At 54.2% G+C, this 26,454-nt stretch overlaps 2 protein-coding genes across 4 annotated transcripts in view; both read right to left on the bottom strand.

The window, feature by feature from the left end:
- The window catches only part of TRAP1 (TNF receptor associated protein 1), a 197,228-nt gene that overhangs the window by 65,843 nt on the left and 104,931 nt on the right, over window positions 1-26,454 (bottom strand). The gene's annotated exons all lie outside the window — the stretch shown is intronic.
- NLRC3 (NLR family CARD domain containing 3) overlaps window positions 1-26,454 on the bottom strand; it is a 32,983-nt gene that overhangs the window by 4,203 nt on the left and 2,326 nt on the right. Inside the window, exons 2-18 of one of the 3 annotated variants that reach the window (XM_066382700.1) lie at window positions 23,081-23,184; window positions 21,656-21,717; window positions 21,183-21,441; window positions 19,295-21,044; window positions 17,820-17,906; window positions 14,272-14,355; window positions 13,738-13,821; window positions 11,633-11,716; window positions 9,473-9,556; window positions 7,667-7,750; window positions 6,888-6,971; window positions 6,273-6,356; window positions 5,598-5,681; window positions 5,044-5,127; window positions 1,589-1,672; window positions 1,034-1,117; window positions 295-378 (exon numbers count right to left, since the gene is read on the bottom strand). In XM_066382700.1, coding sequence (XP_066238797.1) covers window positions 295-378; window positions 1,034-1,117; window positions 1,589-1,672; window positions 5,044-5,127; window positions 5,598-5,681; window positions 6,273-6,356; window positions 6,888-6,971; window positions 7,667-7,750; window positions 9,473-9,556; window positions 11,633-11,716; window positions 13,738-13,821; window positions 14,272-14,355; window positions 17,820-17,906; window positions 19,295-21,044; window positions 21,183-21,366 — 3,029 coding nt within the window. In that variant the 5' untranslated portion in view covers window positions 21,367-21,441; window positions 21,656-21,717; window positions 23,081-23,184. The remainder of the gene's footprint in view (window positions 1-294; window positions 379-1,033; window positions 1,118-1,588; window positions 1,673-5,043; window positions 5,128-5,597; window positions 5,682-6,272; window positions 6,357-6,887; window positions 6,972-7,666; window positions 7,751-9,472; window positions 9,557-11,632; window positions 11,717-13,737; window positions 13,822-14,271; window positions 14,356-17,819; window positions 17,907-19,294; window positions 21,045-21,182; window positions 21,442-21,655; window positions 21,718-23,080; window positions 23,185-26,454) is intronic. The other 2 variants (XM_066382701.1, XM_066382702.1) reach the window with 2 other exon arrangements.

Raw genomic sequence — 26,454 nt, 5'->3', positions numbered from 1 at the left:
GCGTTTAACCCCCACTGCAGTCTCAGATGGGAGCCAGGGTGTCCCATCCAAGGGCCAGGGAGGATATAGACCAAAAAATGTAGATGTTAAGTGATTTACCTCTGACTTAAGCTAGGCAGAATGAACAAGCCCATCCACCATATATAGACTATAGTAACCAGAATAATCTGAACTTTTTCTATTCAAAAGGAAGCAGCTACAGAAGAAATCAAAAGCATCTTCTCCCAGGGGGGAGGTTCCGGCTCCAGCGAAGAAGTGTGTTCTGGGTGCAGATAGGGCTCAACAACCACTCACTTGAGTCTTCGGAGGCTTGAGTTGACCTTCAGGGCATTTGCCAGGGCTTTGGCACCAGCTACCCCAATGGCGTTTCCTCTCAAGCTGTAAGAAAAGAGACAGCTAAGAGGTGGAAATGATACCTCTGCGGATGAGTGTGGGCTGGGCAGCTGAGGGTGTCAGGGTGCCCCTTCCCCATTCCCGGGCACAGAACTGAGTTCGGCTCTGGGGAGCAAGAAGGGCACCCAGGACGGGCTGAGCCGGCCCAACCTGGGTGGTTTGTGGGAGCCTTCATTCTCCTTTTCCGTTCCGAAGGGGGAGCTGGGCCGAGACAGAGGTGGCAACACTCCACCCAGCAGCCCCTGTGTGTTCGGCATCACAGCGCCGCAGGAGCAGGGGTGACCTGGACATGCCTGAAAGCCTCGCAGAGCTCGAGGCCCCCAAACTCCTGGATCTCAAAGATGGAGATCAGAGGACACAGACCACCCCACGGAGTCCTAAACAGGACCTCATGACATGTTCAGCTTGGGCAAGACCAAGAAGGGCAGGTACCCGGGGAAAGGAGGGCCAACAAAGTGACTCCCAAGGAAAAGGGGTGACGTAGGAGTGGGAGATCTGGGGCATGCTTGCTCTAAGTGAAGATACTTAAATGATTTGAGTTAGATGTAAGTTGACACTTAATTCTCAATATCTGTTCATCTTGAATCAACGGCTTGGTTTCTTTGGGCAAGAGACTTTAGCTGGGAGTTGGGCTACTTACTCGAGAATCTCCAAGGTTCTGTTCACAGCCAGGGCCTCCCCCAGGGCCTGGGCCCCCGGTGCTCGAATGGAGGCCACCTGGAGACTGTAGGAGGAGACGCTGTCAACGCAGCCGCGGCCGCAGCCTGGCCGACAGGCAGGCTCTCCAGCCCTCACCCCGGCCCTGAGCCCAGCTTCCATTCATAGTCGCCCTTTGTTTTCACAACCCTTGACTTCGGACTGAAAGTGCTGAAGATCGCACTAAAAATTGGTGGCCTGTGATCTGTCCAAAGAACGGTGCATCTTGCACCTGCACCGTCTGCTGCCTAGGACTTGTCTAGATACTGCGGGTACAGGAAGTAGAGGTAGTCTGGAGAGTTAGCAGGGAAACGCTTCTTGTACCCCTAAATCTTGTTAGAACTGCGGGAGCAGGGCTGATCTGGACACCCTTTTCCCTGCCGGGTGGCTAACATTAGGAAAAGAGATACACGTTCCTTGGTTGGGAAACAAACACAGGTTTTTGTATGGAAGGACGGGGAAGGGTCCATTCCCGGCCGCCGCGCACATCGGGACTTACTAGAGAGCAGTGAGGGCTGTGTTGGCCTTCAGCGCACTGGCCACGGCACAGGCACCTTCGTCCCCAATGGCGTTCTCCTGTAAACTGAACACACAGAGTGCCCCCTGGGCGCACAGGGCATAGGTCCGGCTCTCTAGCATGACATGCTGAGCTTGAACCTTCTGTTTAATTCAAACCACACACACACACACCGATGATACTCCCGGGTCACCCTGTGTGGCCACTGTAGTCCCATGGCCTCCTAATTAATGTGCAGAGGAATCTGGGGTCTGCACTATTCTGGGCTATCAGAGGCAATCAAGAAAAGGGACACATGGAAGCACTGTCAGCGAGGGCTTGGGACATAAAGCGCATGTTTTTCAAAACCAACTAGAGCCTGACCAGGTGGTGGCGCAGTGGATAGAGCATCAAACTGGGATGCGGAAGGACCCAGGTTCGAGACCCCTGAGGTCGCCAGCTTGAGCGCGGGCTCATCTGGTTTGAGCAAAAAGCCCACCAGATTGAACCCAAGCTCACTGGCTTGAGCCCAAGGTCGCTGGCTCCAGCAAGGGGTTACTCGGTCTGCTGAAGGCCCGCAGTCAAGGCACATATGAGAAAGCAATCAATGAACAACTAAGAAGTCTCAACGCGCAACGAAAAACTAATGATTGATGCTTCTCATCTCTCTCCATTCCTGTCTGTCCCTGTCTATCTCTGCCTCTGTAAAAAAACAAAAAAACAAAAAAAACAAACTAGAAAACTAAAAGCCCCCTATCCTCAGGCCACTCTTGCTAGCTTGCATTAATAATTTAAAAGATATTTGAGGCCCTGGCCGGTTGGCTCACCGGTAGAGCGTCGGCCTGGCGTGCGGGGGACCCAGGTTTGATTCCCGGCCAGGGCACATAGGAGAAGCGCCCATTTGCTTCTCCACACCCCCCCTCCTTCCTCTCTCTCTCTTCCCCTCCCGCAGCCGAGGCTCCATTAGAGCAGAGATGGCCCGGGTGCTGGGGATGGCTCCTTGGCCTCTGCCCCAGCCACTAGAGTGGCTCTGGTTGCGACAGAGCGATGCCCAGGAGGGGCAGAGCACCGCCCCCTGGTGGGCAGAGCGTTGCCCCTGGTGGGCGTGCCAGGTGAATCCTGGTCGGGCGCATGCGGGAGTCTGTCTGACTGTCTCTCCCCATTTCCAGCTTCAGAAAAATACAAAAAAAAAAAAAAAAAAGACAAGACGTTGAGCCTGACCAGGAGGTGGCGCAGTGGATAGAGCGTCAGACTGGGATGCGGAGGACCCAGGTTCGAGACCCCGAGGTCGCCAGCTTGAGCGAGGGCTCATCTGGTTTGAGCAAAAGCTCACCAGCTTGAGCCCGAGGTTGCTGGCTCAAGCAAGGGGATACTCGGTCTGCTGAAGGCCTGCGGTCAAGGCACGTATGAGAAAGCAATCAATGAACAATTAAGGTGTTGCAATGCACAACGAAAAACTAATGATTGATGCTTCTCATCTCTCCGTTCCTGTCTGTCTGTCCCTGTGTATCCCTCTCTCTGACTCTGTAAAAATAAATAAGTAAATAAATAAATGACATTTGAGTATATTGTGCGCTGGCAAGGCCGGCTCTGCCTTTTTGGAACTCGGGTGGGGAGACGTGATTAAATGAGCAGTCACTACAAGCCAAGCGGGGCTGCAGTGTGGTCCCACGGACTACCCAGAGAAATGGGTCTAGACAGAAATCCAAAGGCTAAGCGGTAGCGGAGAGGGCCTGGCCCATCTAAGGAACCCAGAGAAACTGAGTCAAGTCCCTAGAGTGTGAGACCAGGCTGAGGAGGCATAAGGAAGCAGATGTTTGGGGGCCTGGAAGCCACGCTAAAGGTTGGACTGCACTCGATAGGCACTGGGCAGCCATTGAAACCTCTCACCAGGACAGGGACAGATTCGCATTCTGGAAAGATCTTGGCCAGCAGAAGGTGGACTGGATGTAGAGGTTGCTGCAGTGACGCAGGTGGGTGATGCTGGTGGCTTGTACAGTGGCCGTGAGGCTCGGATACGGGGAGGAGAATCAACAGGACTCGGACATGCATCGACAGGACTTGGGAAAGAGCAATGACAGTGTTTCCACTTTTCACGGTGGGCTGGGTCTGTTCGTATGATGGGGAACCAAGAAGCCGGCTCATGCGGGAGGTCGTTGGGTAATGTGAAGTGCTGGTGAGACCCACGGGGAGGGACAGAATGGACAGTGGACACGTAGGTCTGGAGCTCAGGAGAGAAGTCGGATTCAGATGTGGGGCCATCAGGACTGCAAAGCCTGGGAGGGGAGGGGAGCTTCCAGAAGCGATGCTGGTCAAGGGAAAACAGCCTGGGACAACTGGGGAGCACCACTATTTCAGAGTCAAACAGAACCACCCAGAGACGGATGGCTGGACGCTGAGAGAGAAGCAGGCAGGATGAAAAGCAGATGAAACTCAGGAAAGGTTAGAGTTGCCTTTTGACCCAGCAGTTCCAGTCCCCGGTGCATACACAGGAGAACCGAAAGCATCCGTGTCTGCACAGAAACTTGGACATGGATGTTCACAGCGGCACTGTTCCTAAGAACCAAAACGTGGAAACAGCCCAGATGTGCAGCAGCAGATGGAAGGTTAAACAGAATGTGGACCCTCCATACAGTGGTATTAGTCGTAAAAAGGAATGAAGTGCTATGATGTGGTTGAACCTTGAAAACATTATATTGAAAAAAAGTAGCCTGACTCAAAGGACCACATATTGTATGATTTCATTATATGAAATGTCAAGAATAGGTAAATTATAGAGACGGTAAGTTAGCGGTTGCCTAGGACCTCCTCTTTGGAGCGGGGACTGACTGGTGATGGATCTGGGTTTTCTTTGAGGGTGATAGAAATGTTCTAAATTTGATGGTGGTGATGGTTGCACAGCTGTGAATATATCATACTAGAAACCAGTGAATTGCCTGACCGGGTGGTGGCGCAGTGGATAGAGCATTGGACTGGGACGCGGAGGACCCAGGTTCGAGACCCCCGAGGTCACCAGCGTGAGCATGGACTCATCTGGTTTGAGCAAAGCTCAGCAGCTTGGACCCAAGGTCGCTGGCTTGAGCAAGGGGTTACTTGGTCTGCTGAAGGCCCGCGGTCAAGGCACATATGAGAAAGCAATCAATGAACAACTAAGGTGTCGTAACGAAAAACTAATGATTGATGCTTCTCATCTCTCTCCATTCCTGTCTGTCCCTGTCTGTCCCTCTCTCTGACTCTCTCTCTGTGTAAAAAAACAAAAATCAGTGAATTAATACACCTTAAGTGGGTAGATTATTTCTCAATAAAGCTGTGATTTCTTTGAGAAGTAGATGGTGATGGAAGCATGGCGCAGGCCTCAGGGCAGAGGCGGCTGTGTGCTGCGGGCGGGAGCCCTGCGCCTGGTGGGGGCTGAGGTTTCCGACTCCCCTGCTCCTTGGCCCCCAGGGGGCCCCACTTACTCGAGGCTGGTCAGGCTCCTGTTGAACTGTAGTGCTTGTCCCAGGGCCTTGGCGGCGCCGGCTTGGATGAAGTTCCATTGCAGGCTAGGCAGACACAGGCCACATGACTAGTGGCCCAGGGCAGCCCAGGACATCCCGGGGCTTCTGAAAGAGGGGGCTTCTCCCAGGAGAGTCTGACACCAGGGAATGGGGTCCCCGCAGGGCGGATTCTAGATTCTAAAATCTAGAAGGACCACTGATGGGCAGAACTGAAACCCTCTGCATCTTTAGTCCCAAGGAGTCAGCATTTACTCTCTGGTTAGGGGTGGGGGGCCCAGGGACAGGCCCAAATAAAGACTCCAGATGGCCCCTGCCTAAAGCACATGACACGGAGGCACAGCAGTGGGCACCCACCTCCCACCATTGACCTCTCCGAGGATCAACCTCAGGAAGCAGAGCAGAGGGCAGGAGGCCCCCGAGACCGTGTGGGGGATGCCCAAAGCTGGACTCGGCCTCCTGTGTCAGCCCGTCCTTGCAGCTCTGCAGGGGAGGGGTGGGGGGCACCCAGGACTCACTGAAGGGACAGGAGGGTGTGATTTTCTCTCACTGCCACCGCGATGGCCTGGGCACCCTGGTCGTGGAGGAGGTTGGCTGTCAGGCTGCGGGGAGGGGAACAGGAGCAAGTGAGCAGAAGCCGGCCAGGATGCCCCGTCCTGCCCCCAGGAATCCAGACCGCTGTCCTCCAGCCCAAGGGCTGCATCCCGTCCACTAGGGCAGCCTCGCGCATGCTTAAGGAGCACCTGCGTGTGCCGGGCCTGTGCCCTGGGCTGTCGTAACCAATTCTGACACCCCCCAGGGGAGCGGGCTCAGCCTCAGCCGGTGAGGGCCCGTGATAGGTCACTGCCCAGGAGGTGGCAGAGGTGCTCGGGTTCGCTCCTGAGCCCTGTGCTGACAGCCCCTCACGATGTGGCCCCTTCCACACGCTCGTGCGTTGCTATGGGGCAGGGTGGGGGCCAGGCGGAGTCACCACTGCCTTTATCCTCGTGTGATTTATGACACGAGAGCGGGAGACTTGTGCCAGGGTCGCCAGGGGCCAGGGGCCATGCTGCCTCCTCCCAGCCAGGCCCCTTTCAGCATTTCACAGCGGCAGGAGTGACCACGGCCTGGGCCGTCAGCCCCTGCGCCTGCGGGGCCGAGGCCTGGGCATGGAAGGGCCTTGGGGAGCGCAGCCTGCCCCCCAGCCCACGTACTCCAGGTTCTCCAGGGTGCTGTTCGTGCGGAGAGCTCGCACCAGGTGCCGGGCTCCGTCCTGGCTGATGGAGTTTTCTCTCAGGCTGAGGAGAGAGAAGAGCCCTGAGCTGCTGCCTGGGCAGCTGAGGCCTCCGGGCGGACGGGCCCGGGCAGACGGGGCCCGGGAACTCGGGCCCAGGCACTCGGGTGTACAGAACCAGAGGAACTGCGGGGGGACCGGCCTTCCTGCGCGAGCTGGGAGTGGCGTGTGCCTCCAGCAAGCCCGGGTTCTGGTGCTGAGCGAGCCAGGGTCGCCCCTTCAGGCCTGTCACCGGTAGGACAGTGGGGAGAATGGGACAGTGGGCCCTCTGTTGGGAGGAGCAGGCGGTGGGCAGGCTCGGGTGCCTAAGGACCTGTGTACGTGCAGGGAGCAGCAGGAGCGGCCAGCTGCGGGCCCCAGCGGCCCTGCCCTCCGCGAGCAGGAAGCGGGCAGGATGCCAGCTCCAGTACCAAGCTGCCCAACCACAGGTCTTCACTGTAACCAGCCCACGGGGTCAGGTGTGGGCATCCCAGCGCCAGCCTTCTCTTCCCAGTCCCGAAGTCCATACCTGTTTTCGAGGGAGGCTGGGACTTACTTGAGGCTGAGGAGGGTTCGGTTGGCACAGAGGGCCCCCATCAGTGCTGCCACTCCCGCGTCACTGATGGAGCTGCTCTGCAGGCTGCAGGCAGAAGAGGGGCACGTTCGGTGAGGCTGTCTCAGGACCCGGAGGGAGCCACGGTCCCGCTGAAGCACTGAGTTCAGCAGGGAGCTGGGGATTCCTGAGGCAGGTGCCACCCCACCTGGCACTTTTATCCCTCCTCTTTCCTCTCCCATCCCCCACGTCCCAGCCCCTGCTAGGGCAGGGCAGGCGGGGCCAGTACGACCAGCCCCCAAGTTCAGACTCTGCCTGGGTCTGGATGGTTCCAAACAGCCTCTGAGAGGGGCATGTGCTGTGTCTGCAGCCCCCGGAGAAAGGGGCACAGCTGTCCCCAGTAAGGGGGCAGCGCCGAGCTCCCCGACCCCACACCACGGCCCCTGCAGCTGACTCCCTCTATAGTTACCTGCGCCAACTTCTAAAGGGCTCTCAGTAGTTGTTGTCGCTCTGAAAACCCCAGAACCAATACCAAACCCAATTGTCCAGGGAAGTGGAGCTGGTATAGTACGATGGGTCAACTGGGGTGGGCATGAAGTGAGAGACAGCGAGATCCCAGTGTGCCCAGGGCTGGTGGTGGGTTGGGTTCCGGCAGGAAAGTGGCCCTGACTGAGAGCCTTCCTCCAGACCCCACCCACCCTTTGAATGGGGAACCAGAGAGGAGTTGGGGGAAGCCAACCTCTGCCCACAGCCACCCCTGGAGGGTGATCAGGCTGACTCACTCCAGGCTCTCCAGGCCCTGGTTCACCTTCAGAGCCCCGGCTAGGGCCTTGGCACCTCCATCACCAATGCTGTTACTGGAGAACCTGCAAGAGATGGGGCATGGGTGAGCCGGCCCCCGGCAGCAGCTGGGCAGGGCAGGGCCTGGGGGAGGGCTGTCTGTTGTCTCAAAGGTGCCGGGACACGGTTTCTCCTGCTTGAGTCTGGTTGGCCAGTGGCCTCTATTAGTGACCTCCTGCTTCCTGTAAGAGATCAAGGTAGCAAAGTCTTTCTTGGCTCCCTGGCAGGGGGTAAGGGCCAGGGGGCAGGACCAATTCTGTAGTGACAGGTGTTTGTGATTCTTTATGTGAACGTGGCTAGGAAATGTTTTCTTCTGCCAGCTGAGAAGGCAGTAAATGTGAGCCTGAGACAGTCATGGCTCACTCAGTCCTGGGAATCTGGGTCTCCATTCTCCTGGTCCAGTGCTTTGGAGTCCAAAGCCAGCTATCCTGCACCCATATATTCATCCATCTGTCCATCCATCCACCCATCCATCCACCCACCCACCCACCCATCCATCCATCCACGCATCCATCCATCCACCCACCCATCCATCCACCCATCCATCCATCCACCCACCCATCCATCCACCCATCCATCCATCCACCCATCCATCCACCCATCCATCCACCCATCCACCCATCCACCCATCCATCCATCCACCCATCCATTCACCCATCCATCCATCCACCCATCCATTCACCCATTCACCCATCCACCCATCCACCCATCCATCCACCCATCCATCCACCCATCCACCCATCCACCCATCCATCCATCCACCCATCCATCCACCCATCCACCCATCCACCCATCCATCCATCCACCCATCCATCCACCCATCCATCCACCCATCCACCCATCCACCCATCCATCCATCCACCCATCCATCCACCCATCCATTCACCCATCCATCCACCCATCCATCCATCCACCCATCCATCCATCCACCCATCCACCCATCCACCCATCCATCCATCCACCCATCCATCCACCCATCCATCCACCCATCCACCCATCCACCCATCCACCCATCCATCCACCCATCCATTCACCCATCCACCCATCCATTCACCCATCCATCCATCCACCCATCCATTCACCCATCCACCCATCCATTCACCCATCCATTCACCCATCCATTCACCCACCCACCCATCCATCCATCCACCCATCCATCCATCCACCCATCCATCCATCCACCCATCCATCCACCCATCCACCCATCCACCCATCCATCCATCCACCCATCCATTCACCCATTCACCCATCCACCCATCCACCCATCCATCCACCCATCCATTCACCCATCCACCCATCCATTCACCCATCCATCCATCCACCCATCCATTCACCCATCCACCCATCCATTCACCCATCCACCCATCCATTCACCCATCCATTCACCCATCCACCCATCCATCCATCCATCCACCCATCCCCATGCTCATAAATATTTGTGATGTGCTGGGCATTGTATTAACCCTGTGAGTAGTGTGATTATTCCTGTATCTCCTCGTGCCTCCTGACCACCCAGAGTACGATCATACATGTGTAAGGCAACATTAAAAAAAGGCAAATGTATGTCCTTCTTGTTTCCATAAATTGGTTATCAAACGAACATGATTTTAAGTGAATAAAACTGGAACTAGAACTAATTTCATCTTTTGAAAAACTCACTCCTGGGGGTCAGCGAGCATGAAAAAAACTCACTACTCAAAGGGTTTTAATCACTGAGGATGCCAATTTGCCCCTTCTGCATTTCTCACATGAGCTCCTTCAGACTCCTGTTTTGTTTCAGGGCCTCTGCCATCCGCTGGGCTCCCGCGGGGCCGATGGTGTTCTTCTGCAGCCTGTGGGAGAAGAGAGGGTCCTGCAGCCAAGCTGGTCACAGCCGTTCCCAAGCTGAAGATACTCTGACTCGTCAGAGACTACTGAGTGCCACGTGCCGGCCTCATGAATGACAGCATGGGAGGAGGGGCACCTGGAACGGGCTGCCGATTGTCGCCAAAGTGAGGCCCAGAGACTGACATTACGTGGAGAGTAAGAGGCAAGGGCCCTCTCTTGTCAGAAACTGGAAAGCAGTGACCAGTAGATACTGATGATATCCAGCAACCTCCTAATTGTAAGTGCCTTCCTGTCCTAGGAGAAGAGGTTTTAACTTTCCTTTGGCTGAAAGCAATTAACGGACACAGATGGCTTCCCCAACTGCCAGGCTAATTTAGAATGAACTACATGTGACAAACAGTGCTCTCCAGTCCTCTTAATCGAGGACAAGATTTTTGTTGTTGTTGTTGTTGTTTAAAGTTTTATTCATTGATTTCAGAGAGAGAAAGAGGGGAAGGGACAGGAAGCATCAACTCATAGTAGTTGCTTCTCATAGGTGCCCTGACTGGGCAAGCCTGGGGTTTCCAACTGGCGACCTCAGCATGCCAGGTCAATGCTTTATCCACCGTGCCACCAAGTTGTTGTTTATCTTAAAAACATGTCTCGGAAACTAAGCAGGGTCGGGCCTGGTTAGTACTTGGATGAGAGAAAGCACGTATGTAATGGGTTCTAGCTGTTGGCTGTGGAAAGAGGTGTGATTTCTTTCTGTCTTGGCAATCTCATCAGTGGGTTACCTATGATCCACATTACAGTCTAGTTGAATGCTTACCATATAATAAGCTGTTTTTTTCTTTCTCATGTTTGTGGAGAGGATTTTATGGATTGGCAAGAAGCTTCATTTTTAATATTTTGCCCAACACCTGTTCTCTGGAAAAGCAATGGACATAAAGTTTTCTAGGGGCCATTAAGACAGGGCAGAAAGTACCTGACCATCTGGTGGCGCAGTGGTTGGAGTGTCAACCCAGGACGCGGAGGACCCAGTTGGAAACCCGAAAGTTGCCATCTGAAGCATGGACTTGTAGGCTTAAGTGCAGGATCATAGATATGATCCCAGGATCCCTGGCTTGAGCAAGGGGTCGCTGACTCAGCTGGAGCCCCCCATCAAGGCAAAAATTGGAAGCAATTAATGCAGTGGTCCCCAACCCCCAGGCCATGGACCAGTACCGGTCTATGGGCCATTTGGTACCGGTCCGCAGAGAAAGAATAAATAACTTACATTATTTCCGTTTTATTTCTATTTAAGTCTGAACGATGTTTTATTTTTTAAAAATGACCAGATTTGCCTGACCAGGTGGTGGCGCAGTGGATAGAGCATCGGACTGGGATGCAGAGGACCTAGGTTTGAGACCCCGAGGTCCCCAGCTTGAGTGCGGACTCATCTGGTTTGAGCAAAAAGCTCACCAGTTTGGACCCAAGGTTGCTGGCTCGAGCAAGGGGTTACTCGGTCTGCTGAAGGCCCACGGTCAAGGCACATATGAGAAAGCAATCAATGAACAACTAAGGTGTTGCAATGCGCAAGGAAAAACTAATGATTGATGCTTCTCATCTTTCTCTGTTCCTGTCTGTCTGTCCCTATCTATCCCTCTCTCTGACTCTCTTGCTGTCTCTGTAAAAAAATAAATAAATAAAATAAATAAAAAGACCAGATTCCCTCTGTTACATCTGTCTAAGACTCACTCTTGACGCTTGTCTCGGTCACGTGATACATTTATCTGTCCCACCCTAAAGGCCGATCTGTGAAAATATTTTCTGACATTAAACCAGTCCGTGGCCCAAAAAAGACTGGGGACCACTGAATTAATGAACAACTAAAGTGCTGCAACTATGAGTTGATGCGTCTCATCTCTCTCCCTTCCTATCTTTCTTTTTCTCTTTCTCCCTCAATTTCTCCCTCTTCCTCTCTCTAAAAAAAAAAAATAATAATACAGGCCAGAAAGCCTCAGGACCTTGCCCCACCCAGCCCTCCTTGCAGAAAACAGGTAGAGAGGCCTCTGGAGGAGGAGATGAGAGAACACGGAGGGGAGGCCAGCACGTCCACTCACTGCACCACAGAGAGGGTCCGGTTGGCTGCCACAGCCTCGGCCATGGACCTGGCACCATCATCACTGATTCTGTTGCTCTGGAGGCTGTGGAGGCAAGAAAGAGCTGCGTCACTGATGGAGCACACGAGGGCACCCAGGGGTGGTCGGAACCATCACCACAGTGTCACCAATGCCCAAGCGGGGGGCAGTTTTGTTTTTTTTATCTTCTTTTAGCTAGAGAGAGACAGACAGACAGGCAGGGACAGACAGACAGGAAGGGAGAGAGATGAGAAGCATCAATTCTTCATTGCGGCACCTTAGTTATTCATTGATTGCTTCTAATATGTGCCTTGACTGGGGGGCTCCAGCAGAGCGAGTGACCCTTTTACTCAAGCCAGCAACGTTGAGCTTCAAGCCAGTGACCTTTGGGCTCAAGCCAGCGACCATGGGGTCATGTCTATGATCCCACACTCAAGTTGGCAGCCCTGCGCTCAAGCCAGCGACCTCCGGGTTTTGAACCTGGGTCCTCAGCATCCCAGGCTGATGCTCTATCCACTGTGCCACCACCTGGTCAGGCAAGAGAAGGAGTTGTGACCACAGCGTGCCCTCAGTGCCCACCACACAGGAACTAGGGAACCACTGGTCCTTTCCTCTGCTGCTCTAGCCTCAGGCTCCCCTCTGGGTCTCTGAGCACCTGTCTGCTGACTGAGGTCAGCATGCCCATGGTGATCTAGCTACGTCATCCAAAATCCTAATTACAGGTACAAGTCATAGCACCCACGTGTTGTCATGAGGTAGAGAAATTGGAACTCTCGTCCACTGTTGGTGGGAATGTAAAATGGTGTGGCCACTGTAGAAAACAGACTGGTAATTCCTCAAAAGTTTAAACACAGAGTTACCATGTGACCCGTAAACTCCACTACTGGGCATCTCCCTGAAAGAATTAAAAACACGTACTCAAATGCTGTACACAAATGTGTGCAGCAACATCATTCACGCTGCCAAACAGTGCAAACAACCTACGTGCCCATTAATATTAGTCAGCCTTAAAATGGAATGAACTGATACATGGTCAAAGGTAGATAGGTGGATAAAGTTGGAACACAAATTATGTGACAGAAGACAGGCACTAAAGGTCGTATTGCATGCTTCCATTTATGTGAAATATCCAGAATAGGCTACGCCATTGAGCAGAAAGCAAATTGGTGGTTGCTGGAGGTGACAGCTGCTCAGTTGTGGGTGTATTTTGTGCCACTGAACTGCACGCCTCAAAATGGTGAGTTTTCTGTGAATTTCACTTCTATATAAACAAATGGAAACAAAACAAAACAAAATGGTGGTGCACATTCAACTAAGGACGGATACAACCACGGGCCCGAAACGGAGCCCAGCAAACCAGAGCCAACCACGAGACCCTTCCGGAGGACGGGCTTTGAGGTCTTGGAAAACACCTCAGGGAAACATTCTGACGCCATGGTCTCGGGGGTTTCTCACTCACGGAGGACAAGAGGTTTTCCTCATAGATCATTTTGCCCCTCCCCCTCTACATACCTCTACCCCAGGGATCCCCAAACTTTTTACACAGGGGGCCAGTTCACTGTCCCTCAGACCGTTGGAGGGCCGGACTATAAAAAAAACTACGAACAAATCCCTATGCACACTGCATATATCTTATTTTAAATTAAAAAAACAAAACGGGAACAAATACAATATTTAAAATAAAAAACAAGTAAATTTAAATCAAGAAACTGACCAGTATTTCAATGGGAACTATGGGCTTGCTTTTGGCTAATGAGATGGTCAATATGCTCCTTTCATTGACCACTAATGAAAGAGGTGCCCCTTCCGGAAGTGCAGCGGGGGCCGGATAAATGGCCTCAGGGGGCCGCATGTGGCCCGCGGGCCGTAGTTTGGGGACCCCTGCTCTACCCCCTGCTCAGGCCATAAACAAGCACGATAACCAGGGAGGAGCTGAAACCTGGAAACTTGCTCAGGATACAAGATCCTGTGGAATCCATGGTGGGAGCTGGTATCTCATGGCTGCATTTTGAATCACCTCCCACTCCATGGGTGGCACCTGACGAGGTTTTTTGGTCCCTCTGCAGGGGGAAGCAGGTGACATATACCTCAGGGAGGCCAGAGTACGGTTGATCTTCAGAGCATCTGCCAGCGCCTTGGCCCCTTGAGGTCCGATGGAGTTACCGCGGAGGCTGGTGGAAGGAGGAGAGAGGAACCGTGACCTGCCATCCAGGTCCCGGGGAAGGAAGGAGGAACAGAAGTTACACTGATCTTTAACTCTGCGTCCTGAACAGAATGTATGAGCTTAGGATTTCATGTTGGGTGGAAGCAGGACAGAGATTTTTATGTAGGCAAACAAGGAATTTCCGAAGGCAGCCCTATGTGACGGGGAGAAGAAAACAGGATCTGATGGACGAGTGGGCTTGGGCCAAGAATGGAGAGGAGAAGGATAGCACCAGGTCAGGGCCAAAATGCTGGTGCTTCCTGGGTGAGTCTGAATGGCTGAGCAGGAACCATAACTGTTTTCTCAGCTGTTCTTCCAACCCTCCCAGGGGAGAGTGTGGTCAAAGTGACTTCACAAGATGACTCGCAAGTGCCCCCTGTCTGAACGGTGAAAGATTGGCCTTTGGTGTTGTACTTACTCTAGAGTAGTCAGACTTCTGTTTACAAGGAGGGATCTGGCCAGAGCTTTGGCCCCTTTGTTACTGATCTGGTTCTCAGCCAAGCTGCCCAAAGAGAGGGAGAGGAGTGGTTATTGCAGATCTATCAATCTCATCATCTCTTCCTCCGCTCGGGCTCATGATGCAAACCCCTCCCCCTCACCAGTGCCATCAGGGCTGGGACGCCAGCAGAGATCATGTGAGTACTGGAATGGAACGCCAGGCCCAGGAAAGCCTCTAAGCTGGGCAAGGTAGGACCAGAGTGGGCACGCTGGCAAAGGGTCCCAGGAAAGTCTGGCCAGAATCCAGCACAACAGCTGCTACACAACACAGGACAAAGGGCAGGCAGGAACGGAAGACTAGCACATAGACCCCAGCCAGGGGTATGCTAGAAAACTGGCTCCCAGGAAAAAACAAAGTATAAAAACACTGATTTGTAGCCTTGGCCAATTTTCATGGTGTAAATACTCCCACCATGGCCAATTTCAAGCACTCACAGCTTGCAAGAAAATTCCTGAAAATTTATCAATCAGCTCTCATTAACTCGGTTCCAGCTTACTCCTGGTTCCAGCCCTTTTTCCAATGCAAGAAAGAAAAATGGTAGAGTTATTACATACTAACTTTAAAGTAAAAAAAGTATATATCTGCCGAAAGGGTGAGTCCAGAAATATGTCAGTGGATCAACCTAATGTTGTTTCCTGTACCCAATTTCAGAAACGGTAGCTGATAAGGTTTAATGTTTCTCAGATATTTAAAACTGTGGGGATGCCCCGTGGATACACTTAGATTCCCCAGTGCTTTTCAAGCTGAGTTTCAAGGGCCGCTGGGTTCCACAGGAAAGCTCAGGAGCCCCCAGGAGTCTCAGAGGGCCAGACGCATGGACTCCGGCCCCTCTTCCTCAGTCTTAGCAGCTTTCCCTTTTGTCTGTTTGACTTACTGGGATTCGGCTGGATATACTACTTTTCAGAAAGCGGTTCTACTGCTTTAAAAAACATTTGAGGACCTCAGGTTCTAGAGAGTCTCTGTCCAAACCCCTCACCCCAAGATTTTTATAATATTTTGTAAGTAATATTTCATGAGCCATGTGGGCTTTGTAAAGGATTCCTTGGGTATTTCAAACAGAGATGTGGTACTGAGAACCAACTATAGAGAGGTGAGAAAGAGGGTGTGGCCCTAAGAAGAAGTATTTGGCTTTATTCAGAAAAATTTATGAGCACTATCTAGACTAGACTCCTTTAAGCCAAACACTGAAAGTTGACTTTTTTTTTTCCTGAAGTGAGAGCAGGGAGTCAGAGAGACAGACTCCTGCATGTGCCCAACTGGGATCTACCTGGCACGCCCACCTGGGGGCGATGCTCTGCCCATCTGGGGCGTTGCTCCATTATAACCAGAGCCACTCTAGCACCTGAGGCGGAGGCCATGGAGCTATACTCAGCACCTGGGCCAACTTTGCGTCAATGGAGCCTTGGCTGAGGGAGGGGAAGAGAGAGACAGAGAGGAAGGAGAGGGGGAGGGGTGGAGAAGAAGATGGGTGCTTCTCCTGCGTGCCCTGGCCGGGAATCGAACCCAGGACTCCTGCACACCAGGCCGATGCTCTACCACTGAGCAAACCAGCCAGGACCTGAAAGTTGACTATTTTGCTGATGGCTCCCATGCAGGAAGAAAACAAGAACAAAAACAAAACATTAATAATGAGAAGTTGTCATTATCATGTTTCTTTCAAAAGAATTATATTTATATCTATGGATAACAAGACAAAGATAGTTCTGCTAATAATAGCTGGTCCTTATACAGTGTCTGGCCTTGTCCTAAGCACTTTCCTTGAATTAACTCATTGAAACTTCACAACAACTTTAGGAGGCTATGTTTGGCAAAGGATTAATTTTGCCCCTGGTTCTTAAGAGGTGACCTCTAAACTCTTGGAATGCCCTGCCTGATAAGAATATCTCTGTTTAAGCCCTGGCCGGTTGGCTCAGTGGTAGAGCGTCGGCCTGGCGTGCAGGGGTCCCAGGTTCGATTCTCGGCCAGGGCACACAGGAGAAGCGTCCATCTGCTTCTCCACCCCTCCCCCTCTCCTTCCTCTCTGTCTCTTCCCCTCCCGCAGCGAGGCTCCATTGGAGCAAAGATGGCCCGGGCGCTGGGGATGGCTCCTTGGCCTCTGCCCCAGGCGCTAGAGTGGCTCTGGTCGCGGCAGGGCGACGCCCCGGAGGGGCAGAGCGTCGCCCCCTGGTGGGCGTGCCGGGTGGATCCCGGTCGGGCGCATGCGGGAGTCTGTCCAACTGTCTCTCCCTGTTTCCAGCTTCGGAAAAAAAAAAAAAAAAAAAAAGAATATCTCTGCTTACTTGGAGGACTTAGGTTTTGCTGAATAGTTTATCTCACAATTTATGTTGGGGACCTTGTGCCACGCAGTGTCAGCTTGACCTCTGGAGGAGCTAGAGAATATGGTCAGCATGCGCGAGGTTGGGTATGTCTTCATGACCGACCCCCAATAAAGACTCTGGACATCTAGGCGTGGGTGGGCTTCCCTGGTTGGAATGCTCTGTGTGTGTGTTGTCCTGTGTCATCGCTGGGACTCCACGGGGAGGGGAGAGCTGGAGGCCCGTGCCTGGTCTCTCTGTGACCTGCCCCATTCACCGTTTCCCTCTGCAGATTTTAATCTGTATCCTTTCTGTAGAATGAACTGTAAGCGTGGAGATGACAGATTTCCTGGGTCCTGTGAGTCCTTCTAGCAACACTGAACCTCAGGGTGGTCATGGGAGCCCCTGGACTCACACGTAGATACAGTTGCAAACTCATTTTGTTCCTCCTTAGACACAGAGGAGTCCGTACAAGGTCACATGGAGCCTATCACTCTAACCACTATCCTCAATGAACGTCTTACTCCTGACCCATTACACATTCTTGTTTTTTTCAGTTAAAGATTTATTTTCAGAACCCAGAACCTTGTGTGAGGATGAACAAATCAGTCTTTGGTCCTGTTCCCCAAAATCACCTCCCTAACTCTCTGAAGGCCACCCTCAGGTCATGGTATCATTTCAACTATGAACAGGGGTCTTACTCCAACTTGGAACTTATTACAAAAGAGATTTCATACGCACATAGGGCTGTTCTGCAGGCAGCGTAGAACCTTTACTCTAATTACATTAAAGATGCAGTTTCCATTTTAAATTTTTTAATTAAAAAATTTAAAGAAAATTTTATTTAAAGATAGAATCCTGTGCCCAGAACACTATTTGAGGGCTAACTTTGAGAAAATTGGGTCTGGGACCAAATCAGCACCTGCAGTGTTTGGAGAAATGCTTCCATGTCCGCGACAGCCTCTGATTCTCGCCTTATCCTTTCTCTTTTCTTATAAACGAGCGCCTGAGCCTCAGCACTTTTTGGAACGGGCAGAAACGAGCAGCCTACAGCCTGAGACATATGCTTCAAAGACACCCCTCCTTGCCAGTTGAGCAGAGAGGATGAGAAAGGGCTCTCAGACCCCGAGAGACACGTGAGCACCCTGGGCGGAGTCTCTGGGTCAGCCTTACCTGATCCTCTGAATGCGACAGTCCTTCCCACTCAGCACACTGCCCAGCAGCTCCATCACGGGGTCCTGGAACTGGTTGGTGTCCAGCCTGGTCAGGGGGACAGCAATCAGTGAGTGGCACCACGGCCCACAGCAGGTTAGATGAGGTCCCTGGCTGGCATCGGGGCAGCAAGAGGGGGCGCTAAGCTCAGACACCCAGGCTGGGACCCTCCCTTCCCCTTCTCTCCATTCCAATGGAGCCCCCACTCCACAGCCCAGAGGTCTAGGCCAGCACCCCCCCATGCCCACAGGGCTTTCCTACAAAGTCTTAGGAATGCAGAACTCCAATCTCTGTGAGGCCCTGGGGCTCCTGTTCAGAGGGGTGTCTCCCAGCAGCCCCACACACCACGTGCATCCGTGGGACAGTTGCTGCTAGCTCTCCCCCTTCTGAGGACATGGAAACTCACTCAGGTTCTGAAAGGTCCTGGCCCTTGTGTCTTCTCCCCACCCTGACCCCTTACTAAGGTCCAGAGCAGTGGACGGAGGATAGGCTGAGGGTGGAGTGAGTGGGTGTGGCTTCTGTCAGCACTGGGATGGTTCACAGGGTGTTATGGATTGAATTGTGTCCCTTGCAAAAAAGACACATTGGCATTCTAACCTCCCAGTGCCTCAAGAATGTGATCTGGGCCCTGGTCAGTTGGTTCAGTGGTAGAGCTTTGGCCTGGCGTGTGGAAGTCCTGGGTTCGATTCCCGGCCAGGGCACACAGGAGAGGCGCCCATCTGCTTCTCCACCCCTCCCCCTTTCCTTACTCTCTTTCTCTTTCCCTCCCGCAGCCAAGGCTCCATTGGAGCAAAGTTGGCCTGGGTGCCGAGGATGGCTCCATGGCCTCCGCCTCAGGTGCTAGAATGGCTTTGTTGCAATGGAGCAACACCTCAGATGGGCAGAGCATCGCCCCCTGGTGGGCATGCCAGGTGGATCCCAGTCTGGCACATGTGGGAGTCCGTCTCTCTGCCTCCCCGCTTCTAACTTCAGAAAAATAAAAAATTTAAAAAAGTGAGATCTGACTTGGAAGTAGGGTTGTTGCGCACGCACGCACGTAATTAAGTGAGGTGAGGTCATACTGGGGGAAGTGCCCTCACAGGCGAGGAAAGCTCTGCATAAAGACGCAGAGAAGGTGGTCACGTGACCACAGAGGCAGAGACTGGGCTGATGCATTTATGAGGCCAAGACTATGAACACCACCACAAGCTAGAGGGGCAGAGGTCCTCCCCCGCAGGTGTCGGAGGGAGCACGGCCCCGCCGACACCTTTGACGCGGACTCTGGCCTCCAGGTCGGGGCGAGGACATGTTTCTGCAGCTCTGAGCCACCTCGTGTGCAGTCCCGCCTGTTCCAGCGGCCCCAGGACGCTGAGATGAACGGTCATGGTGCAGGAGCAGCACCTGCCAGGTCCTCCCCTCTCTGCCGACACCCCTGCGCACCCCACCCCGGCGCCCACCTCAGGCTCTGGCAGTAGAGCAGCTGGGGCAGCAGGCTCTGGAGGACGCTCTGGCTGACGCCCAGGGACAGACTGGCCTCCGGGGTGCAGACATCTGACACCTGCAGGAGGTAGGCCAGGGCGGCTCGGTGCGGGGGGCCGGTCAGCCTGGCCAGGCCCCCGCTCCGCACGGCCTCCTCCACGCCGCGGGCCAGCTCGGTGTGCCCCAGCTCTCGCAGGCAGTGCAGCACATTGACCGCGCGGGCGCAGACCACCGTGTCGGGGCGCAGGCAGCCCTGCAGGAGCTGGGCTGCCTGCAGCCGGGAGCCCTGGTGCTCGCCCGGGGCCAGCAGGGAGCCAGCCAGCAGGGCATTGACCCCGGGAGACAAGAAGCCGGAGAGGAAGCGGAGGAACACGTCCAGCCGTCCGTCCTCAGCCTGCATGGCCCGCTGGGCTGCGCTCCTGAAGTGTGTGAGGAAGCCCAGCCGCGGCCAGGACACGCTGCCCTCGGTGAAGAGGTCGAAGACGGCCCTCCTGGAGGCGCTGTGGTAGTATGCGGCCCCCAGGAACTCCTGCAGGGACAGGTGGCTGAAGCTGTAGGCGGCCGAGCAGGCCAGCGTCTCCTCCCGCTGCAGGAAGCAGCCGCACAGACTGCTCTGCAGCAGAGCAAGGTCCACGCCGAAGGCCTTCAGGTCCGGCTCATAGAACACGTACTTCCTCCTGACCAGCCCGTGGAAGGCCAGCCGGCCCAGCGTCCCCACCAGCCTGCGGCCGCTGTGGGCCAGCTGCTCAATGCGCGGGCTCCCCTTGCCCTTCTCCTGCCCCTCCCCACCCAGGGCCATCCGGAAGTACCAGGAGTAGAGCTCACACAAGGTCCTTGGAGGCGGCAGCTCTGCGTCCTGGGGCCCCCGCCTGTGGCGGCCCAAGTGGCCCAGTGCTAACCCTGCCAGCCGGCAGAAGGCGGGGACAGTGCACATCAGGTACAGGGCCCTGTCGGCCTGCACCTGGCTCAGGACCCAGTCCAAGAGGGCCTGGTCCTCAGGGTACATCTGCTCCAAACACACTCTGATCTCCTCGGCATTAAAGCCTCGGATCTCGGTCATCCTGTCCACCAGGCCCCCTGGGATCTGGCCAGCTGCGCCGGGACGGGAGGTAACCCAGACAGAAACTTCGGGGAAGAGGTTGCCCCGGATGATGTTGGTGATCAGGTGGTCCACCGGCATCTCCTTCCTGGGGTCGGTGCAGGCTACGGTGTTGGAGAAGTCTAGAGGAGTCTTACACTCATCCAGGCCGTCCAGGATGAGGAGGACTTTGGCCAGGGCTGCCACATCCAGGCCAGACTCCCCGATGTGGGGGAAGACGGAGCGGAGGAGTCTGTCTGCGGACAGCTTTTCGTGGGTGTTGAGATCCCGGAACGTCAAAGGCAGCACCAGTGAGAAGTCCCGGCCGACCTGCCCCCGGGCCCAGAGGCAGACAAAGTGCCTCACCAGGGTGGTCTTGCCCACACCGGCCACCCCGATGGTGATGGAGTTGCGCGGTGGGATGGATACCCGCGACAGAGGCAGGAAGAGCCGGTTCAGGGCGATGGTCTTGGCAGAGCGCCAGCTGCCCCGTGTGGCCTCCACCTGGGTGAAGTCGTGCTCCTTCAGCTGCAAGTCCGTCGGGCCCTCCACCAGCAGGAGGTTGGCCAGCCTGGGCGAGGGCCCCCCCAGCTCCAGGCCGCCTCCTGCCCTGCTCAGAAGGGCCTCCCAGCGTCTCGGGATCCTTGAGTCTGTGGGGCGGAGGCCAGAGGAGAGGGTGGGAAGGGTGGGTGAGAGCAAGGAGAGGGACAAGGAAGAAGAAGGGGATAGAATGGGGGGCGAGAGGAGAAGAGGGGAGAGGGCCTGGGGATGTCCCTCCGTCTGCCTACCATTGCCATGAGGCTCCTGCAGGGAGTCGGGTGTCCTGTCAAGGGTCTGCGGGGCCTGGAAGCCCTGACCACTCTTCCCGGCCAGCAGGTCCACGAGGGCTTTCACCTGCTCGGCAGGGGAGCCGGCGCCCTGGCCGTGGCCCTGGCCGGCCTCCCCGCCCACGCGCGCCTCCTGTTTCCTCATGGAGTCCAGGATTGCTGCCGGGAGCTGTGCAGAGAGGGCCCGGGCCTGCCGCCTGCTGCCGCCCTGCCCAGGGGCCTGGGACAGGTAAGGGGCTTCGGGGACGTGTGGGGACCCACCCTTCCTGCTACCCCAGCTAGTGGCCCACAGTCTGGCTTCCAGGAAGGGGTAGGAAGGGCTGTTTGTTCCCGGATGCTGAGGATAATCCCTGGCGTCAGGAGCATTGCTCAGAGGCAGGGGGCCAAAGGATAAGAACCCAGGCCCCAACTCGAACCTGAGCGCTGCCACTTACCGGTTGTGTGACACAGGGCAGGCCGCCTGAGCTCTCTGTGCCGTGGTGTCCTCATTTGTAACCTGGAAGCGGCGATGTGGTTATAAGAAGGGAAGATTGAAAAGAGCCAATCTGGAAAGGCTACATCCTGTTTGATTTCAACTCTATGTAATTCCAGAAAAGGTAAAACTGTAGAGACAGTAAAAAGATCTGGGGCTGCTCTGGCCGGATAGCTCAGTTGGTTAGAACATTGTCCCGAAGTGTAGAGGTTCCCAGTTCGATCCCCAGTCAGGGCACATACAGGAACAGATCGATGTTCCTGTCCCTCTCTCTCCCTCCCTTCCTCACTCATTAAAATCAATAAATAAAAAAAAGCCCTGGCTGGTTGGCTCAGCGGTAGAGCGTCGGCCTGGCGTGCGGGGGACCCGGGTTCAATTCCCGGCCAGGGCACAGAAGAGAGGCGCCCATTTGCTTCTCCACCCCCCCCTTCCTCTCTGTCTCTCTCTTCCCCTCGTGCAGCCAAGGCTCCATTGGAGCAAGGATGGCCCGGGTGCTGGGGATGGCTCCTTGGCCTCTGCCCCAGGCGCTAGAGTGGCTCTGGTCACGACATAGCGACGCCCTGGAGGGGCAGAGCATCGCCCACCCGGTCGGGCGCATGCGGGAGTCTGTCTGGCTGTCTCTCCTCATTTCCAGCTTCAGAAAAATACAAAAAAATAATAATAATAATAAAATTAAATTAAAAAAAAGATCAGTGATTGCCAGGGTTTGGGGTGAGGAGGGAAGGTTGACTCAGTGGAGCACAGAGGGTTTTTAGGGCAGTGAAACACTGTGTGACATACTACAGTGGTGGATGCATGTCCTTATACATTTGTACACGTGTAGGATGTTCACCACCAAGAGTGAACCCTAACGGAAGCTTGGACTCGTGGTTAATGGCGTGTCAGTGCGGGCTCCTCTGTCGTAATCAATGTGCCACTCTGGCGGCGATGCCCAACGGGGGGGAGGGTAGACACAGGGGCGGGGGGCAGATGGAAATCTCTGTGCTCAGTTTTTCTCAATCTTTCTGTAAACCTAAAACTGCTCTAATAACTAAAGTCCAGTGGTTAGAAAAGAACCAAACAAAAAGAATGGAAGAGTCAAAAGAGAGGGAAGCTCGTTCTCAGAGCAGTAGCGTAGTTCATTTTCTTGGTTTCCTGGCGTCTCCTGGAAGAACAAGGGCCCCTGACCCACAGGTAGCACCGCTCTCCACAGGGACGGGAATGCAGAGGCACTCAGAGGCGGAGCCAAGTCTCAGTCCCACCCGCTCACATGTCCTTCCCTCCCTGGGGCCGAGAGTGGATCCTGTGGCCGAGGCCAGCCGCCCTCCTGTGTATCCCCCCATGTCCTTCCCTCAGCTAAGGGAGACACTTGAGGACCCCCAAGCCTGCCTTACCACCCCCTTTTCACCTGCAGAGGGCAGGATGTCCGGCCCATGGCCCACTCACAGCAGCTCCTCCAGCAGGGACTTAGGAACTCTGGGGTTGGGGGTCAGCCATCCCTTCTCCAGGGGTCTAGAAGAGAAAACAGGACTTAGAGCTGGGCAGAAATCACACCTAGTTCATGGCACCAGGTCCAGTCATGCTCCTAGCCCTGTGTTTTCCGGGTCTCAGTGTTATGCACTTAAAAAGAGGTTTTGTGTCCCTGGCCGGTGGCTCAGTGGATGGAGCGCCAGCCCAGCATATGGATGTACTGGTTTGATTCCCAGTCAGGGCACATATGAGAAGTGACCATCTGCTTTTCCCTCCACCCCTTCTCTCCCTCTTCCTCTCCTGCAGCCAGTGGCTCAGTTGGTTCAAGCATGGCCCCGATGCAGAGGGTAGTTCAGTTGGTTCAAGAGAGTCAGCCTCAGGTGCTAAAAATAGCTTGGTACTAGAGCATTAGTCCAAGGCAAGGTTGCTGGGTGGATTCCGGTCAGGGTGCATGCAGGAGTCTGTCTCACTACCTCCCCTCCTCTAACCTAAGAAAAAAAGAGGGGAGAGTTCACTGGCCTGACCAGGCAGTGGCACAGTGGACAGAGCATTGACCTGGGATGCTGAGGACTCAGGTTTGAGGCCCTGAGGTTGCCGGCTTAAGCACGGGCTCATCCAGCTTGAGCGTGGGTCTCTGGCTTGAGCAGGGGGTCACTGGTTCGGCTGAAGCACCCTGATTAAGGCACATATGAGAAGCAATCAATGAACAACTAAGGTGCTGCAACTATGAGTTGATGTTTCTCATCTCTTTCCCTTTCTGTCTGTATCTCTCCCTCTCCCTCTCTCTCTCTCTCATAAAAAAAAAAAAGTTAGCCCTGGCCGGTTGGCTCAGCGGTAGAGCGTCGGCCTAGCGTGCGGAGGACCCGGGTTCGATTCCCGGCCAGGGCACACAGGAGAAGCGCCCATTTGCTTCTCCACCCCTCGGCCGCACTTTCCTCTCTGTCTCTCTCTTCCCCTCCCGCAGCCAAGGCTCCATTGGAGCAAAGATGGCCCGGGCGCTGGGGATGGCTCCTTGGCCTCTGCCCCAGGCGCTAGAGTGGCTCTGGTCGCAATATGGCGACGCCCAGGATGGGCAGAGCATCGCCCCCTGGTGGGCAGAGCGTCGCCCCATGGTGGGCGTGCCGGGTGGATCCCGGTTGGGCGCATGCAGGAGTCTGTCTGACTGTCTCTCCCCGTTTCCAGCTTCAGAAAAATGAAAAAAAAAAAAAAAAAAAAAAAGTTAGGCCTGACCTGTGGTGGCACAGTGGATGAAGCGTCAACCTGGAAATGCTGAGGTCGCCGGTTCAAAACCCTGGGCTTGCCTGGTCAAGGCACATATGGGAGTTGATGCTTCCAGCTCCTTCCCCCCTTCTCTCTCTCTGTCTCTCCTCTCTCTCTCTCTCTGTCTCTCCCTCTCCTCTCTAAAATGAATAAGATAAATTAAAATTTTTTTAAAAAGTTAGACTAACAGTTATCTAAAATTTTAAATGTATATAAATTAAAATGAAGAAATACAATCGCAGCCTCTTAGTGTACCCAGGGTCTGTGTCCTGCTCTTGGACTGGGTGATACCAGGGAGGGCCCAGAGGTGGACCATGACCAGGTGACAAACTGTGATACTGCTGGGGGTGAGGTGGGGGCCAGGAGTAAGAGGACACCACGTTAAAGAAGGGCCAGACCTAGAGCTTCTCAGTTTTGGCAGTACATAGTCTGGAGAACTGTGTGTGTGTGTGTGTGTGTGTGTGTGTGTGTGACAGAGACAGAGAGAGTGACAGGCAGATAGGAATAGACAGACAGGAAGGGAGAGAGATGAGAAACATCAGTTCTTTGTTGTGGCACCTTAAGTGTTCATTGATTTCTCTCTCATACGTGCCTTGACTGGGCTTCAGCAGAGCGAGTGACCCCTTGTTCAAGTCAGCAACTTTGGACTCAAGCCAGCGACCATGGGGTCATGTTTATGATCCCACACTCAAGCCAGCAACCCTGTGCTCAAGCTGGTGAGCCCATGCTCAAGCCAGCGAGGTTTTGAACCACTGGTCAGGCTGGAGAACTATAGTTTTAATTAAATTTTTTATTGTAGTAAAATATGCATAACAAAATTTACCACTCTAACCTTTTTTAAGTGTACAATTCAGTGGCATTAGGTACATTTCCAGTGTTGTACCATTATCCCCAACATGTGCCTCTAGCAGTTCCTCATCTTCCCAAAAGGAAACTCTGTGCTCATTGAACACTAACGCCCGTCCCGCCTTCCCAGCCCCGGCGCCCACCGTTCTTTCTGCGTGAGCCCGACTACTGGGGGACCTCATAGAACTGAAATCATACAGTATTTGCCCTTTTGCATCTGACCTCTTTCAATGAGTGGAATGTTTTACAGGTCATTTGTGCTGTAACACACACATGTGTTGTAACAGGTATCAGAATTTCATTCCTTTTTAAGGCTAAATAATATTCCATTTGATGGGAAGACCACATTTTGTGTATTCATTCATCTGTCAATGACTCTTGGGTTGTTTCCACTTTTTGATTATTGTGAATAATGCACCTAGGAACATAGGTGTACAAATATCTGTTCAAGTCCCCGTGTTTAATTCTTTGGGGGACATACACCCAGAAGCGGAATTGCTGAGTCATATAAGTTTTTTTTTTTTAATGGAACGCTATTTTTAAAACGCCCCTGCTCAGGCCCTGGCTGGTTGGCTCAGTGGTAGAGCGTCGGCCTGGCGTGCGGGAGTCCTGGGTTCGATTCCCGGCCAGGGCACACAGGAGAGGCGCCCATCTGCTTCTCCACCCCTCCCCCTCTCCTTCCTCTCTGTCTCTGTCTTCCCTTCCCGCAGTCGAGGCTCCATTGGAGCAAAGTTGGCCCAGGCGCTGAGGATGGCTCCATGGCCTCTGCCTCAGGCGCTAGAATGGCTCTGGTCACAACAGAGCGATGCCCCAGAGGGGCAGAGCATCGCCCCCTGGTGGGCATGCTGGGTGGATCCCGGTCGGGTGCATGCGGGAGTCTGTCTGACTGCCTTCCCGTTTCCAACTTTGGAAAAATACAAAAAAAATAAAAAAAATAAAAATAAAACGCCCCTGCTCAGTCCAACCACCCAGAAATTTAGTTGGTCTGGGGTAGGGCCCCAACATGAATGTATTTCAAAGCTGCCCTGGTGATTCTAATGAGCAGCCGGGCTGCGAACCACTGGACCAGAGAGAGGCTTGCAAAGTGGCAAAGGAGAGACAACAGCAGGCAGGAAGAAAAGGCAGGGACTGTGCCTGGGCAGGTGGGAGGGGCAAGCGTCCCCTGCTCTCTGTGGGGGGTCAACTCGCCCTCCTTAGCAGACACCT

Source organism: Saccopteryx leptura, chromosome 4 (genome assembly GCF_036850995.1).
Source record: "Saccopteryx leptura isolate mSacLep1 chromosome 4, mSacLep1_pri_phased_curated, whole genome shotgun sequence".
Lineage (NCBI taxonomy): Eukaryota > Metazoa > Chordata > Mammalia > Chiroptera > Emballonuridae > Saccopteryx > Saccopteryx leptura.
This window is presented reverse-complemented; position numbering and strand designations above follow the sequence as displayed.